At 40.3% G+C, this 16,886-nt stretch overlaps 1 protein-coding gene across 4 annotated transcripts in view; it reads left to right on the top strand.

Moving 5' to 3' along the window:
* The window catches only part of EEFSEC (eukaryotic elongation factor, selenocysteine-tRNA specific), a 144,798-nt gene that overhangs the window by 95,142 nt on the left and 32,770 nt on the right, over positions 1 to 16,886 (top strand). For 3 of the 4 annotated variants that reach the window (XM_064156795.1, XM_064156797.1, XM_064156798.1), the window contains exon 6: positions 1,642 to 1,798. In XM_064156795.1, coding sequence (XP_064012865.1) covers positions 1,642 to 1,798 — 157 coding nt within the window. Of the gene's footprint in view, positions 1 to 1,641; positions 1,799 to 5,737; positions 7,396 to 16,886 lie in introns of those variants that run through there. The other variant, XM_064156796.1, reaches the window with a different exon arrangement.

Genomic DNA, 16,886 nt, shown 5'->3' with positions numbered 1-16,886 from the left:
ATTATCAGTGGCTGGAGTAAAAGACATCATTCAGTTTTAAATTTAAGCTAGAGATTGCCAAGCAGTGATACTATTGCTAATGGTTCACAGGCTGTTTTAAAGCAGTGCTTGTTGAGGGGGTATGAGAGGGCAGACACCAAAAAAACCCTGCAAACCAAAACCCAACCAACCATACAGCACAACCAGAAACATGACCTTTTGGGAAAAGATGAGGGGTGGATGTTCAAGCAGTGAATGCTGTGGAGAAATTGGATTGTTTTTTTCCTACAGCCTTAACTCTGCATTCAGCTGGGAGCAGGGCTGTCTGCACTCTTGTCTTCTCCATGTGAAAGAAGGAAGAAGGGTTGTAGATGTTTCTCATCCTGCAAGTGCTTGTAGTCTGGGACAGACAAGGTGCTGCCAGTGCTCTCTTAATATTGCTCAGCCCTTTCCAGATTCTTTATAGATGAATGAGTAAACACTATTTAAAAACAAAATTGGATGTCTGATGCCAGATTTACTGCCCCACTGAGACTGACGTTAAAATAGAAGCATACCTATGTGATAAAGTAGTAAGACTATTAGGGATTTGAGTCTGCACATGCTCTCCTGTTTGTGGATGGGGCTTCAGGGAAGAACAGCTTAATTAAACCAGCCATATTTTGAGTTGTCATTTAAGCTGAATAAAGAGAAGCATTCAAAGCTGGGTTATAATTCTTTGCTGTTCCAAGTCACTTTAGTCTTTGAAACCTTTTGATCTACCTAAAAATTTCTGAGATGTGAAGACGACCTGCAACTTTTGCCCCCCCCCCCCCCCCCCAAAAAAAAACCCAATCTTGAGAAGATTTAAATAAGATCTCCTTATTTCCTCTAAGTAAATAAATGTTCTGTGTGGCTATGAGGTAGAGTAACTCCAGGCATTAGGTATACAAGGATATTCACACCTATGGGATTAGGCTCACTTGACTGCACCTTATACTTTGTAATGCTTAAGGGAGGGTTGTTTATCTTCCCTTACCCACCAACATTGCTACCTCTTGTTCCTGATAACTTAATTAAGAATTCAGCTTGTGAATGGTTCTGCCCACTGGGTTACAAACCTTGAAATTAACATTGGATGCAATGGTCATAAGGCTTTTAGTTTAACAAATCAGTGTGTATGGAAAGGCAAATATTTAAAAGGCTTTATTTGGAAGCTCTGAGTAATTCTGTCATTTCTTTAGTAGTAGAGCTAATGAGTGCAGGTCTGGAGCTAAGAGACAGAGGATGTTCAAGTAGGTGATAATGGACTTAGCTGTAGGGTAAGTAATGGAATAAACTTTTTTGTGAGCATAGGTGCTTAAGTGACTTTCATGGAAAGGTTTCAAAGCAGAAAAGAGAATTTAATTAACTGATCTTTACAGCATATTCTGATGCAGGTTTGCTCTTCCTGTGTTAGAAAAGAGGTGAAAGCAGAAATCTACTAATTCATAAAGTCTTCTATGATTTTAGACACAAATTGCCTTAAATTCAATAGTTCATATGACTCATGTAGAAGTTTTTTTCATTTGTGGATAAATGGTTTTCTAAGGGCAGAGTGGTAGAAATCACAAAACTTAGTGTATGTTATATTTTTCTTGTCACTTTAGGTTGTGGACTCATGAAGCCCTGTTTCTTTTGCAGGTGATGGATGATTACAGTGTGATCGGTCGTTCGTTGTTTAAAAAGGAAACAAACATCCACATTTTTGTGGGTCTGAAAGTCAAACTATCTACAGGAGAAGATGGAGTCATAGATGGTGGCTTTGGCCAAAGTGGCAAATTCAAAATCCGAATTCCAGGTAGGTGCTTATCAGCTGATGTTGGGGAGGGGAAATTAATTGATGCAAGATGATATTTTCCAAAATTAATATTGTTTATTCATTTTGTTATTCTGAACTCTCACCACCCCTGACCACTAATTTTAATAATATTTTGGTTCTGACATGGTCATGGAAACATTCTATGGATAATATCTAGATCTATCAATAACCAGCAAAATATGTGAACATGAATTGAACTGGAAGAGAAGGTTCCCGTGGTCAAACGCCACTTGTAGTCAATAAGCTGCTTGCCCGGTAGATGGGCTCAAGGTCTTTCTGCTATGGCAGAAGGCAGTAGAGAATTACAAAGAGGCATTTAAGCATTTACTCACAAATTATTATTGCCCTTGTGGGGGCTAGCCACAGCCCAGACAGTGCCCAGATGCTTTCAGGGGACTCTGTCTTGCTGGACATTGAGGCTTGAATTTTCCCGGCTTCTGGGGACAGGACGCAGACAATCTCTGACCTTGTCTCCTGGCTTCTTCTGGATGATCTGTGTATATGTCCAGGAATTCTAAGCAGGACCTTCAGGTGCAGAGGCAGATGTGGTGCAGTCTCAGCACAATGTCACACTGGCCACACAGGCCAATCGTGTGCAGGCATCCAGGGTCTGCTCCTGGTAACTGGCAGCAGTGGAGTTTAGCAGGCAAGCAGTAAGGCAGTGTGCAATAACAGCAGGGCTGGGCACAGCAGGGAGAGCAGGGAAGCAAAATGCAGCAAAGCAAAAGCAGGTTCTTCACCTGCATATCTCCTTTTATCAATGGGGGTCAAAATTAATTGCCCTTTGGACACAAGGATAGCCAATCAGGATGGCAGTTAGCCAAACCTGACCATATTAAGCAAAGCCACAGGCTTGCTTTTCCCTAATTTGGGAAAAGCATGGGCCTTGCAGTAGGCAGGCACAAGCTAAGTGTGTGTGCCTTACACCACAGGACCCAGGGCAGGCCAGACTCAGTGGCTCCAGGTTCTTTTGTGTCCAGTTTCCCATGCTTGCCTCTCTGGTGGAGCTGAAAAGCATGCCTAGGCAAGGCAGGACATGTATAAGCCTAATTTGGGCCTATCAGGCCTACCACAACAGCTGACAAATGCAAGTCTGTGTCAAGTGTAGAGTTGTGAGTCTCATATTGTGAGTCTGAGTGTTACTAATAGCCTCACAGAATTTTGCAATCAGCTCATGCCCGCTGTGGCCACTGATGATTTGGCAGATTGTACCTCTTCTAATTAAGTTATGTGACTTGCATATTGTGAGGCTGAACAGCCTGAAGCCACATCTCCTGTGTTGTTAAACTCTGGTTTGAAAAGGACTTCTTATTGCCAGTCACACAGAGATGGTGGAAGTCTCTCCTCTCGTAATACAGGTATGATTTGCACCAGAGCTCTTCTGAACAAGTAAAGGAAAGCAAATCTGCAATAATTTTTACTTGTAGCTACTTACTTAATATAGTGCATATCAAGTTCCTTAAATTGACTCTGCTCTACGTGTTAGTTCCAAACTTGCCTTCAGGCAAATATTGCCTGATACATGAGATTTTGGAGACACTCAGAATTGTTTGTTTTGGGGTTTTTTTTTGCTAGTGTCTTCTGGTTTGATGATATTCTATATTACTGTATTTCTCATCCTTGGTCAGTTACAGAAAAGACTTATGATGGTAGGGAATGATGGATGCTAGAGTTTGTGAATGGCACTACTGGGTTTTTTACTACTTTTTTTTTTAAGGTAGAAAAGTTGTTCTGAGCCTTTTCAAAAGGCAATAATAGGTGGTGCATTTAACTCAGATTGTGGGATAAGATTGTGACGATACTAGGAGTAGTTTTGTAGTTCCGTAGTGTTTTCAGCCCATTTGTCACTGGTTAATCCTTGACTCTCTTTAGGAAGATGAGCAAGATTACTTCTGTCATACAAGTTGAGAATAGAAATCATAGTGTTCAGTGACAGCAAGCAGCTACGTAGTAATTGATCTGCAGAGAAAACTGAGGTTTCCTGATTTCCTGCTGAATGTGGACTATTTTCCATTTAACTGAAGGCTTGATGCATCTGCTCTGGTTTTGCCTCACAGCAAGTTTCTTTTCTGCTTCCTACCACAAGATAAGAATTTCTGTCTGGAGAGAAAAACTCCTGTATTCTTTCCTAACAGTAATTCCAGCTTTGTCACCAAACCCTACACTTTACAATTAAGCCTTAGAGCCTAATTAGCAAGCATAGTGCATATTTGAAGACAGAAGTTGCACCAGATGTATCTATGGTATAGAAAAGCTTTCAAGTGTTCAGTTGAGATAGATACCTTTAGGTAGGTGGTGAAATGCTGTGTAAATGACCTTAACACTGAAAAGGATTCAAGCTGAAAATCAAGATAATTTCTTACTTAAAGATGTAGTATTCTTAGTAGGCTTTTCTGTCCCAGAGGCAAAAACATGATGAAAGAGAACAACAGAAGGATGACATTTATATTGCCATTTCCAAAATTTTGGATAGAGGAAATGGTTCTTCATGAGATGGGGAAAAGCCTAATAAGTAGTCTTTGTCACTGTTGTGCTTGTAAGGAGGAAATATAATTGTGAACCAGTGGTTGCATTAAGAAAATCATACACAGATTTAGGCAATTGCTTTTTGCTTCGTATGTTGAGTTAGTGGAAAGAAAATTATACCTTTCACCAAGGTGTTCATTATCTAATCTTGGTTATGCTCTTCTGATCATGAAACAGAGGACCCTTTATAGTTTGGTCTTTCAATGAGAGGAATATGTAGCAGAACAGCAGAATTTAATACCCCTTTAAGGCAGGCAGAATAATAGAACTCGGTTTGCTTTTCTTTCGTCTGCGTCAAACTTGGGTACTCTGTTGTCTGGAAGGAAGAGGTAGTAGCTGCTTTTGCTCAGACTAAGACTATCAATCAGTGTGTGACTAGCAGGGGAAAGAACTGCAGAAGGACCTAAAAATCTGTGTCTTTAAGAGTTACATAGGTTTGTGTGTAGGGGGAGGGCTATTGCTGTGATGCTGTTTAAGTCAACTGCAGTTCACATTCCTTTGTTAGGTCAGTGTTGCTTTTTTAATGTGTCTGCATCCTGTTTGTGGGCTTGGGGTGTTTTTTTTATTAAATTTAACTGATCAGACTTTTTTTTCCTTCTCTCCCCCCATTCCCATTCTTCAGCCTCACCTCCCCTCATGTATATTCCCTTTTACAGATTTCTTTTGTGAAGAGCTCTTTTTATTTTTTCTGAAGTTATTTTCCTGTGAATCCCTCACAAATGTATTAGAGAGTGGGAGGGAAGGGAAGGAAACGTGCAGGCTGAAAAGTGCCTTGGACCGCCTCAGTCTGGCACTCAGTCCTCTCATTTAAAACCAGTCAACCTCTGGAACTGAATAGCTTGTTTGAGTAGTTAAGCTGATGATAGCTGAGAGCTGTTTTTAGAAACAAACCTCTAAATAGGAATAAAAATCAGGTATATGTATCAGGGACTTGTCCTGACTACTTAAGATAATAGCAGACCATGGTACATCACAGGGTTCTGTGTGGTTCCACTGGTGCTAACTGGCCCCAGCACCATGCCCACTCCTACAAGCAATTGCTGGGCTCCTCAGGTGTTTTTTCCATAGCCACTTGGAAATTACTTGTGTTTGCCTATAGATCGCAGCCTAGGAACCTTGTTTTACATCGTCTGTAGGCTGAAAGTTAGCAGACTTTACAACTGGTACTGGCAGAACATGGATCTGTTTCTTATTCTGGCACTGCTTGTGTGCAGCAGTAAGTCAGAGTCTTCTCTCTGCTCTTCTGCTTTGTAAAATGGGGATAATTACTATCCATTTGGGGGGTGGGGGAGCGGGAAAAAAAAGAAGAGGAGATCTCTGATTTAGATTTATTCCAGACTTGGAGCATTAATATTTCTTGAAAAGACTTAATTATCTTCTTTTGCGGTACAGAAACCGTATCTAGAGTACAGCATGCAGTTGGAAGTCCCTCAGTTGCTGAAAGATGTCAGCAGTTTGGAAGAAATTCAGGGAAGAGCAGCAAGAATGCTGGAGAGGCTGAAGGGATTGATTTATGAGGGGAAGAAGATGAAAAGAAATGCAAGAGACTTGGCTAAATGATGTCTAAGTGGGAGATATGATTATCTGCAAGTATTTGAAGAACATAATGGAGAAGAAACCCTTAGGGTGGTCCATGGAGATGGAAATAAAGCTAGTAACAAAAAATAAAGCAAAGTGCAACTTGACTATTGATAGATTATTTAGCAGAGATTTCTTACCCTGCCAGATTATCTTTGCAGTGGGAGATGATGTAGTTGCATTTTGAGAATACTCATGTGTAGTTTGCCTGGATGTTTGCTAGTGCCTCTCTCGGGGCAGCAGGGTGGTGGAAAATAGAAGGGCAATGTATTTTTCATCCCCTTTCTGGTTTTGTGCACAGGCATGTCTCTATTGCTTGAATGGCAAGGTGTAACCTGCTTTCTAGACTGTTTGCAGCAGCACCTAATTAGGAAAAAAAAAAGTATTTGCTGGCAGATCTGCTATTCTGTAGGGCCAAGTTGTGGAGCTGTCTGTGTTTTAACTGAAGAGAAAGTTTTAATGTGTGTTAATTGACAGAATGATGCTTACTTTCCAGACTAGTTGCATGATCAAATACGTAAAAAGGGGGGCATAATCTCTAAACTCACAAGAGAGTTTTGCTTAGTTTAACAAGCTGCTTAAAACACAAACAGGATTTGAAAGGCAATTTAAACTACAGTGCTTTGTAAGCTACACTAGCATGCGTGTACAAGGGAACGAGCTACTGATGGAGTGCTTCTTGCCGAGGTGGGTGATACGGGGCAGCTGTTTGAGTTGTAAATGGCAATCCTGCATATACATAGTCAAGGTAAATGAGTGAAAGGTATTGTTCAACTTTGAAATGAATAACAAGTTTGGGGAGGCAAGAACTGTGTGTTTAAGTGTCTTACTCTAAGGAAGACAAAAGCTAACAATGTCAGTCTTTGGAAAACGCTTATTTCAACATACATTGCACCTAGGAATGTCATGCCAGTTGATAACAAAAATTCAGAGGAAAGTTCAGTGAATTGTTTGAATAACAGTGCTAATTGTGGGGTTTGTTTAACTGCCTCTCACCCAAGAACTGACCCTGTAAAACTCTGCTTGGTTTGCAAAATCATGATCTGCTGACATCTTCTAAAAGATTGGCTCAAGATATGCCCATTTCACTGGCTTTGGCATGTTTCATCTGTCTTGTGCTTAATTATGGTAAATTGTAGCAAGTTTTTAAATCTAATTGGAGCATATGTTGTATCTCAGGGATAATTCACTTGCCTTTCTGTCTTGACTGTCTAGCTGCTGGTGAAGTGTTCATCCTTTCAGAGGCACTGTGGTGTGTTTGACTGAGATTCTTTTCTTCTCTTTGGCTCAATACAGTAAAAATTGCTATGCACGAGATGAGTTCAAAGCTACCTTGCTTCGTAATGCAAAAGAAGCAGTGCATATCTAACACTTGTAACAGCTGAACACATTTCTGAATTGAGCAAGTCTGAATGCAATAAAAGGCACACTTTTCAGAAGAAGAGATATAAATGAGAATATTAGAATATAAGCTTTTATGCTTTGCTGTTTTTTTCCCCCTGTACAGGATAACAGTAGTTTAAAGTTTCTTACAGCAGTTGAAGACAAATTCATTTGTGACCTTGTCTTTTGTTGCCAGTAACTTTTTGCCTTGTGTTCCTGTTCCTCACACAAGCTTGTTTTCACCTATTCCACTTCTTGTTGTGGAAGAGGGTTTGAATGTACCATAAAAGTTCTGAAGCAATAGAGGAACTGTGCTCCCTAGTTCAGGGAACATAATGCCTGTGGAATCCTACAGTTTTAGTAATGCTAAAAGGTTATGTAGTGGTGAGAATTAAGCAATGTGCCTTATTCTTGAGAATCCCTCGTATTCCAGTCTGTGAAAACAAGGGTAGAGATGATGGTTATGTTTCCCCCATAATGTATTGTTCAGATGGCCTCTTTCAGTGGGTTTGTAGTTTGGCACATCCTTTCTCCAGTGGATGAGGTCCCTCCTTGGCTTACCAAATAATTAATGACATAGAGGGAAGGCTTTTATGTAAGAGCTGTAGGTGAGCAGCGCAACTTCACATCATTTCAATTCCAGTTAAAAATAGTGGGGTTTAAAAGTGGAATTCAATCAGGTTTTTTTAGCACTCCACTTAAGCAAGAAAGTCTAATGGAAGTTAAACAGTATGAGAGAAATCAGTTATGCAAAGATGGGAAAATGCAGCAGTAATGCAACCTGTGTATCACGTGGTTTTCTACGACTTCCCTCGTCAGAAATATCCATCTTGTGGTTTTTTTGTTGGTTTTCTGTAGTGGTTGTACTTTGAGGCATGCCTCACTTGCCTCAGGTGGTTCCCAACACCTCAGTGTAGCTGGTATTTGTGGGATATCAGTTACCAAGTTTTTCTTAACCAACAGTAGGAGGCAAGCTTTAAATAGTTGAGAGCACATAAATGTTGTGTTCCCAACTTGGTAATTTGGAGAGCAGTCCTTACTGACACCAGCAGCAATGGGGCAGTTGAAACCTTTTCACTTGCACTGAGAATAATTAAACCTCCTGTCACTAAGCAGCATACTTTTTTTTGTGGGAGATCTTGACATTTGGAATTCTTTGCATTATAATAGGATAATCTTCTTCTCTTAGGCCAAATGGAATTTAGGCACATTTAATGTCTGTGTTTGCCTAGCCTGGCTCCATTTTTAATAGAAGGAAATAAAAAATCGTTGGCTGCAAAGGTCTGGTGGCTTGCCATCTCTGTCAGTATCAGGTGAGGCTGAGCAGGATTTCAGTCAAGAGGAAAAACAAAAGCCCAAGGGCAAAGAAATCTGTGTAGCTGTGTTTTATTTAAAAGCTGGAGATTAGCTCTGCTTGTTCTTTTTACAGTCTCTTTTCCCCTACCCTCTAAAACAAACAAAACCTAAAATCCTTGAGGGGTGCTTCAAGCATAAATCTCCCTCTCTGTTCTTTGTGAGAGTTGGCTAGTGTAGTATGGACAGAGGCTGGGAGAGGATTGTTGCCAGGGAATCATCACTTCCCTCTATGATCCCCACTTGAGCGGATTAAACTGTAGTGATGTGAATGTCCTGGTGACCACATAGGAACTAGGAGCTTGAACTGCATTTATGCAGAACGATTGGTCTGGAGGAATCTTGCCTACCTTTTACGTGGTGACATCCTGTAAGCACATATTGACCTTTGGAGCTGAGTATCCAGATTTATTGACCTCAGAGTGTTTTGTGGAATCGAAGTCAAGAGTTGTGCGCATTCCTTCGGAATGAAAACAGAAGGCAAGGAAGTGTTAACATATTAACTGGCTGTCTGCCTCATTTGTGGTAGTGTCAGGAGAACCTGATCTTGACTGAAATGACAGAAGTGCAAGACTAAGTCTCTAAACTTAGAGCTTTGAAGGTTAATGTGTTGATTTTAAGAATGATTTCAGAGGCAACCAATCATTGCACACGATAGTAGATGCCATGGCCAAGGGAGGTTAAGATTCTTTGTGTTTCAAGTCACCATTGGAGTGTCTGTGTTCAATAGATTGCTCTTCTGGGGTCAAGCAGACGTGGATTATGGAATTATCAGTCATCAGGTGATGTAGTAGCCCTTTGAATGCATCTATGGAAGAAAAAAGTCCAGGTCTTGTGTAAGCACTTGTTGGGCATGGTGCAGGCTACACAGGGCTCTTCTGGGTGATTTATTCTTTCCATAACCCCTTTTGTTTCCATGCAAGAGTAGCTGCAGGAAAGTGTCCTTAGTGCAGCGGGAGTACCATTGAGTTTTTTACACCAGATGATGTAATGTCAGTGTTTCTTCCATACTCCCATGACATTTGCAGTTCATCTTGGCTGTGGGGTTGGATTCAATGATCCCTGGAGATCCCTTCCAACCTGTAAAAGTTCTGTGATTCTGTGTGTAGTCTTTAGGAAGATCCCTACACTGAGTAGCAAAGCACCTTATACATGCACTAGTTTGAGCTTAGCCTCAAAGGAAACCTAGCTTTACCTCTGGCTTTTGGCTTTTGTATCCTTGCCTAGGTTATGTTTTTATTGCTTCTGCTCAGCAGAGCTTTGTCAGCTTTTTGTTTGTGTTTTGAAAGCAGTAAAGATGTAGGTGCTGCTTCAATCTGAAAAGAATCTCAGCTTTGAAAAGTGCAGTACGGTGGTGAAGCTAAACATAAAAATATAGAACATATATTAGAATATAGAATAATAGAAATACAGTAAAGAGTATATTGTTTAACTCTCTATTGTGGCATGAATTCTGATACCAGCTCAAATTATGTGATTGCATTCCCCACACTGTTTTGGATGATGCTTTCTATCTGGTGTATTGTCCTGTTATTTTTTTCCCTCCTCAGTGAGTAATCAACTCTTAATTTTTTGCACTTCGCTGGGATCCAGCTGTAAATATGAAATTATTTGTGAAATGGGAGGGGGAAGGAGGGAATCCCACTAAGAGAAAAAATCATTCCAGCGGATGGGATTTGTTTGACTGTAGCATGGGTATGTTTACTTCTACAGAACCCTTAGCACATGGGAAACCAAACCAAACAAAAGCAACCCACAAACAAAACCCCAACCAACCAAAACAGAAAGCCTAACCAACAAAAAACCTGCCAAACAACAAACAAGCAAGAAAAAAAACACCTGTCAGTCACTTACATATCCTTTCTTCTCTTAATATTACCTTCCAAACTCCACAGAGCCATTCTTTGCTTTGACTACTTTCAGCTGATGCTTTTTCCTCTCTCACATTTGCTTCTGTTATTTATTCCAGGCTGTTACTGCCACTACCCCCCTGCTTGTGTTTCTTGATCTCTGAAGTGTTTTGCCAGTAACAGCTTATTTGGCCCTCAGATATTTCTGCCAGCAATTTCAGGCTGCGTTAGGGGTGTACCAAGTAGAGGGGAGTTTTTTTTCCTGACTTGTGGATGCCCTACAGTTGTCACCTTGTGAGCCCTTGAAATAAAGGGTTGAAGGGAAGAGGCAGTCTAACTATGTGCTCGAGGTTGCCCTCTGCAGATGGAGGCTATCAAGAATTTAACTGCCAAAATTGAACTGCCAAAATATTTTTTCTTCTTTAATTTTTTTTTTTCCCTCTGAGTGCATTCTAATTGTTTTCTATTTTTGCCTCCAAGACCAGCAATTACTCTACTGGTATCCTGAAGTTAAGTTTCAAATCCTTGTTGCAAACCAGAAAGATGCTATACTTAGCATTTGTTTGTATTAATTAAGATAAAAGGAAGATAAAGTGTGGAGCTGATAATGTGGGAAGAGATTGGGAGACTACTGCTGGTTTTAACATGTATTTTGAAACTGAACAATTGTTATTTCAGTTGGCAGTGACATTGGTAGTCAGCTGCCCAAAGCACTCACAATGGTAAGCCCCCAAAGAAGGAGTTTTTCTTTTCCTATAGACAAATAAATACATAAGCAAAAGCAATCTGTAAAGATTGTTTCTTTTCTTAGATAAACTCAGGTCAGCTCTCTCTAAGATTCTCCTAAGCCACAAGACCTAGATAGGTAAATTAAACAAACTGAAATTGGCACTCAGTTGCATGTTTTTAGGATCTGGAATTTCAGAAAGAAGTGAACTTATCTTGAGATTTGTAGTAAAAGTGAAAGCTGGGAGTGCTGCTGTGTATTATAACCTTACTTCTGTGTAGGGTCTCTTGTGGTCATAAGTCTTTCTAGCTAATCCAGGCTTTGTTATTTTGAGGGAATGTAGTTATATTGTGGAGAGTTGCATTCCCTGGGAGAAAAGAAGCATCTTAAGTATTTAGGGCTTCTGAATTTTGGATAATTACAACAGCAACTATAAGCTACTTGGACCCTATTGCACAGTGCAGATCTCTGGTGGGCCTTGTCTGCAGTTGATGTAGCTGAGCAGACTTCTGAGTTCTGAGCTCATAATTGCCATCACATCAACACTAACTTATTTGATGACCTTTCCCAAGTTATCTAACATCCTTTGGCTTCACACTGCTGTTGTGTGAAGACAACCTCATAAGGTTGTCTTAAGCCTTGCCTAACATCCTTCATTAATGGAATTCTCTTAGTGAAGGTTACTTTTTTGTAGGAAAAAGGTGGGGAAAAGACCCATTTTTGGTGGGTGGCAAAATCAAATATTTAAAACAACCAAATGAGCAAAATATTTCTCCTATAAAAGCAATCCTACCCTGTTTGTGTCTGTGACTGTTGCAAAGTTCCATATACATACAGCTGCAGAATAGACTGATACCAAGTTTTAAAGATCCTGCTGCATTGTCATTTTGGATATTTTTCAGTTTAAGAGGAGATGCCTTCCTACAGCCACTACAGACCAAATATCCTGTTCCTTGCAGACAAAGTTTTGCATTTAATTTTCACTTCCCTGGGTTTATGCAACCAAAGTGGCAAACAGTTTGGATTAGAACATAACATGGAGCAACATGATTGCCCTTTCTTCTAAGAAATACTACAGAAGCTTAGTGTGCTGCACATCCCACACACAAGAGTGGGATGCATGTGGTACTTTCTGGTTTGTTTGTTGGTTGTTTTTTTCAGTTGTCCTTTTTAGGTGTTTCATTTTGTAAATTCAATCCACTCTTGCTGTAATTTCAAGTGTGAAGAAAATGTCTTTTTTTTTTTTTTTTCTGGAGTAATAATATAGCTAACAGTGTTTTTTATTACGTGTCTATATAGTTTGGCTGAGCAGCCTTAAAGAACCAAGAAAACATGAATCCTGTAATAGTTTCTATGTCTTAAAGCAAATGGGAATATAGGTGTATTTAAATTATTTCTTTATTTTTTATCTGGTTCAACTTAACCCTTATGCTTTCCTTCACAGGCTTGGGATGCTTTAGTGCATCTTGGTCCCTTCAGTCTTTGGTTTTTTTCATACTCTTCTTCTGAAGAGTAGCAAAATATACATGTCTGATAGAAATTTGCACAAGTTTGCTGGTTACAAGTTGTCCTTCTGGGAGGGAAAGGCCTTTTTTCTTGCTAAGGGCTGTGAAAATTTGGATGTTACCCACCTCCCCACACTTAAGAAAATTACCTAGACTAGACTCAGCTGATCTGGATATTAATGAAGCTTTCTATTTACAGCTTAGCACAATATACATGCAGGTATTTACAATACAGCTACATACAGAAATATACAAGGTAAAAAGTAATACGGAAACACAACAGCCCTCCCAGAAACCTGAGTCCCCAGGAGGGGCTCCCTTCCACCTTCTTCCCACCCCTCTACCTTACCCCAGACTTTGCCTTATGTTCAAGGTGGGTTTGGCAGATCGGCCAGGGGTGGGTAGGAAGCAGAAGGATTAATCACACAGATGGCAGGTTAGAGAGAGAGAGAAGTGCAGCCCAAAGCCAGAGAGCAAACTGCCTTATCTGTGTTTGTGTTCTTGTTTTTATCCATCTCAGCAAGCCTATGAGTGCAGTAGCCATCACCATTGTTTCCTTTTCACAGCCTATCATCTAATTCTTCTCACCAAAATATCCCAGCTAGGCTCAAAGCAGCACAGGGCTTAGATGCTGTCAGTACAGCTAAATGAGAGGGATTCAGAGGATCCCTATGGATTCAGTTATGCAACTAAACTACCAAAACATGATGCTTTTTAAAGTGATCATTGAATGCTCAAATATGTTACACATTTTATAAGCACTTGTTTAGACCTTTTAAGGTGCTTTCTCCAAGAGCCCTCTTGCTTATGTACATCAGGAAGTGGAAGCTGCATGATTCAGATTGCATTCCCAGGTCTGTAATTTAGTTACACAGTGTCAAAGAAGAGATTGTTGTCTTCATATTTATTTCTGCTTTCTTGTGTGCAAAGTGGGATGCTACCATCTTTGGATGTTAGAATCCTCACTCATGGCTTTGCAGTGTTTGGATGGAAAATACTCATGTTTGAAGCCTTGATGTAGTTTAGCTTTGATCTTATTAAATGTCTTCACAAGGGTAGCTCCTGCCTCCAGGTTGCCCTCTTGCAATGAAATTTCTCTCCCTTTCTGTAAACTGTTTGTACTTATTTACTTGATTTTGATCATTCATCCCTTGGGCCTTTCACCTTCCCTTTCCACCAGTGTTTGTTCTGATATCTGTTTGAAGTCTGAGTAAAAACATACACCATGGGGGCTTCCTGAAGGCACAGAGCTTTGTGGTTTGCAAATTGTAGGCTATTTGAAGTACTGACTCGCAACAGTGGCCGCTGCTTAGTGGATGAGAACTGTTGTGTGGCAAGGATGTTAACCTTGAGAAGCTGATCTGTGTTTTGAGTTTGGGCACAAAAAAATAGTTGTTCTTAATAGTCTGCCTTGATTTTTTTTCAAGGAAGTCTGTGTAAAGCAGTCTCTCTAGTTTGTGTTTTCACAAAGGGATTTCAGTGTTTAATAGAGAATAGGAAATAACTGGAGCTTCAATAGACCTGTTTTGATAGGGGATATTATTTGGTATAATATTTTGCATAAGCAACAAAAGCATTTCCTGCCTGTAACTGCAGTATTACTGCATTTTAAGAAGCTGCAGAGAATACCTCAAAAGTACTTAATACTTGGAATAAAACCTATAGGTAGAGAAAACCATCATCCTGCTTAGAAATGTCCTTTGTCTAGTATCTGAGGTTGTAATTCCGATTGAGAGTTTGGTATTTGGTACTTTTCTGCTGTGAATTTTATAGTAATGATTTTTTAAGCCTCTGAGCCCTCAATTCCCTTCACACCTCCCCCCCACCCCAGCTATTCCAGATTAGGAAATCAAGACCACTTAGTAATTTGGAGAACATACCCTTTCCTGTTGCAGCTGCTGAGCTACCTAGTTTCATTTTCTGATGCCTTACTCAGATCATTATTAACATTTCCCTCTCCATTCCACTTTTTACCTTTCCTTACTCCTACAGCCAACCATCCTTGCCTACACATCAATAACCTCTGTGGCAGTTTGGCTTTTTTAATCTGCCTGTTTTGTTGTGTGTTTGGTTTTGGGTGGTGGTTGTTGGCTGGTGTTTTTTATAAAGTATATACATAGACAACTATTACAAACCCTATGAGGAGAGGCTGAGGGAGCTGGGGGTGTTTAGCCTGGAGAAGAGGAGGCTCAGGGGTGACCTCATTGCTCTCTACAACTACCTGAAGGGAGGTTGTGGGCAGGTGGGGGTTGGTCTCTTCTCCCAGACAACCACCAATAGAACAAGGGGACACAGTCTCAAGTTGTGCTAGGGGAAGTATAGGCTGGATGTTAGGAGGAAGTTCTTGCCAGAGAGAGTGATTGGCATTGGAATGGGCTGCCCAGGGAGGTGGTGGAGTCACCATCCCTAGAGGTGCTGAAGCAAAGCCTGGATGAGGCACTTAGTGCCATGGTCTAGTTGACTGGACAAGGCTGGGTGCTAGGTTGGACTGGATGATCTTGGAGGTCTCTTCCAACCTGGTTGATTCTATGATTCTAAATACAGACCCCTGAAACAACAAGAGGGACCTGTACCATTTCTTCAGTTTGTTTCATATTAAATTGTCTTTTTATATCACATGAGGAATATTGTTCATATGGCACAGCATTTTCCTGTGCACCTGAGTTTTTTAATTAAGTATGTGGCCAAGCAGCATGTGCAAGGTAATGCTACAGGCATGAGAGAAAGGAGACATCATCCAGGGCTGAAAATGTGTTAAAGAGTGCAAGTTCCTACTGACAGGAGCAGGCTGTATATCATGAACTGAGGATTTTCTTTTCATGGCTCATTACAATTGACTGTTCTCACAAGTACCTCCTCAGAAGATGAACAAAGATTATAGTCCCTCTGGAGTTCATGTGGAAATTGATGCTTGGTTCCCTAATGCTTGACTTTTTTTTTTTTTCCCTTCATATTTTCCTTGTTGTGGTCTAAATAAGTAGTTTGAGGACACAATGTAATTGATTTTAGTTGTGTTTTTAATGTTCCATCTTGAAATCATGCACATTCGGAGCGAGATTGACTTAGTAAATTACCAACATTTTGATTTTATGCTTTAAGTGCAACTTAAGCTTGAGTTTAATGACCCAGGGTTTGTCTTGAATTGTCCTTTTAAAAGAATCTTAGTATTTTAAGAACTTTCTTCTGTTGACTAAGCCATATGAAGACCAAATATGAATGAAAGGTTTTGGAGGAAGTCCTAAAACACCTATCTCTTAATATTTTTGTGATGGTTTGGGTTTTCCCTGCCCCCCCCCCCCCCACACACACACTTTGGAAATCACCCAGACTAGACTCAGCTGGCTCTGGAAATTTTGAATTAAGCTTCTATTTACAGCTTATCACAATATGCAAGCAGATTTTTACAGTATATACAGTTATATACAGAAATATGCAAGGTGAAAGGTAATACAGAAACACAGCTCCCCTCCCAGAAACCTGAGTCCCCAGGAGGGGCTCCCAACCACTCTTCCACCTTCTCCCATCCCTCTCTAGCTTACCCCAGATGTTGCCTTGTGCCCAAGGAAGAATGGAGAATCAGCCAGGGGGGTTAGGAAGCAGGTGGATTAATCAGGTTAGGTTCAAGAGAGGAAAAAATGCAGCCCGCAGCCTGGACAGAGAGTGACTCCCTTATCTATGTTTGGATTCTTGCTCTTATACCTCTCAGCAAGCCTATGAGTGAAGTAGACATCACCACTGTTTCTCTTTCACAGCCTGTGATCTAATCCTTCTCACCAGAACATTTTAGCTGGCTTCAAACTAGCACAATTTGCTATTTTTATCTTTTTGAAAAATCAAATTATTTCTCATATCTGTGAAAACAATAAGTTGACTATTTCTGTCCAGTTGATCATTGTACATTTTGCTAGTGCTTACTCTTAAATATATGACTGGGTTTCCTGGAGTAAAGGCAGGAGTGATTCTCATTTAGAACTTGTTTATTATAAACATGGGATGGGGAGGTGGAAATCAGTTTTATTTGGCATTTGGAAAAAATTATAGGTAGATTAACAACAGATTTTTTTAAACATCTTTATTAAAGCTCAAAATCTTAGAGGAAACAAATACTGGTTCTGGTAAGGAGCCTGTGCTGTAGAGTTCTGCAA

This window comes from Pogoniulus pusillus, chromosome 16 (assembly GCF_015220805.1).
Source record: "Pogoniulus pusillus isolate bPogPus1 chromosome 16, bPogPus1.pri, whole genome shotgun sequence".
In the NCBI taxonomy this organism is placed as follows: Eukaryota; Metazoa; Chordata; class Aves; order Piciformes; family Lybiidae; genus Pogoniulus; species Pogoniulus pusillus.
This window is presented reverse-complemented; position numbering and strand designations above follow the sequence as displayed.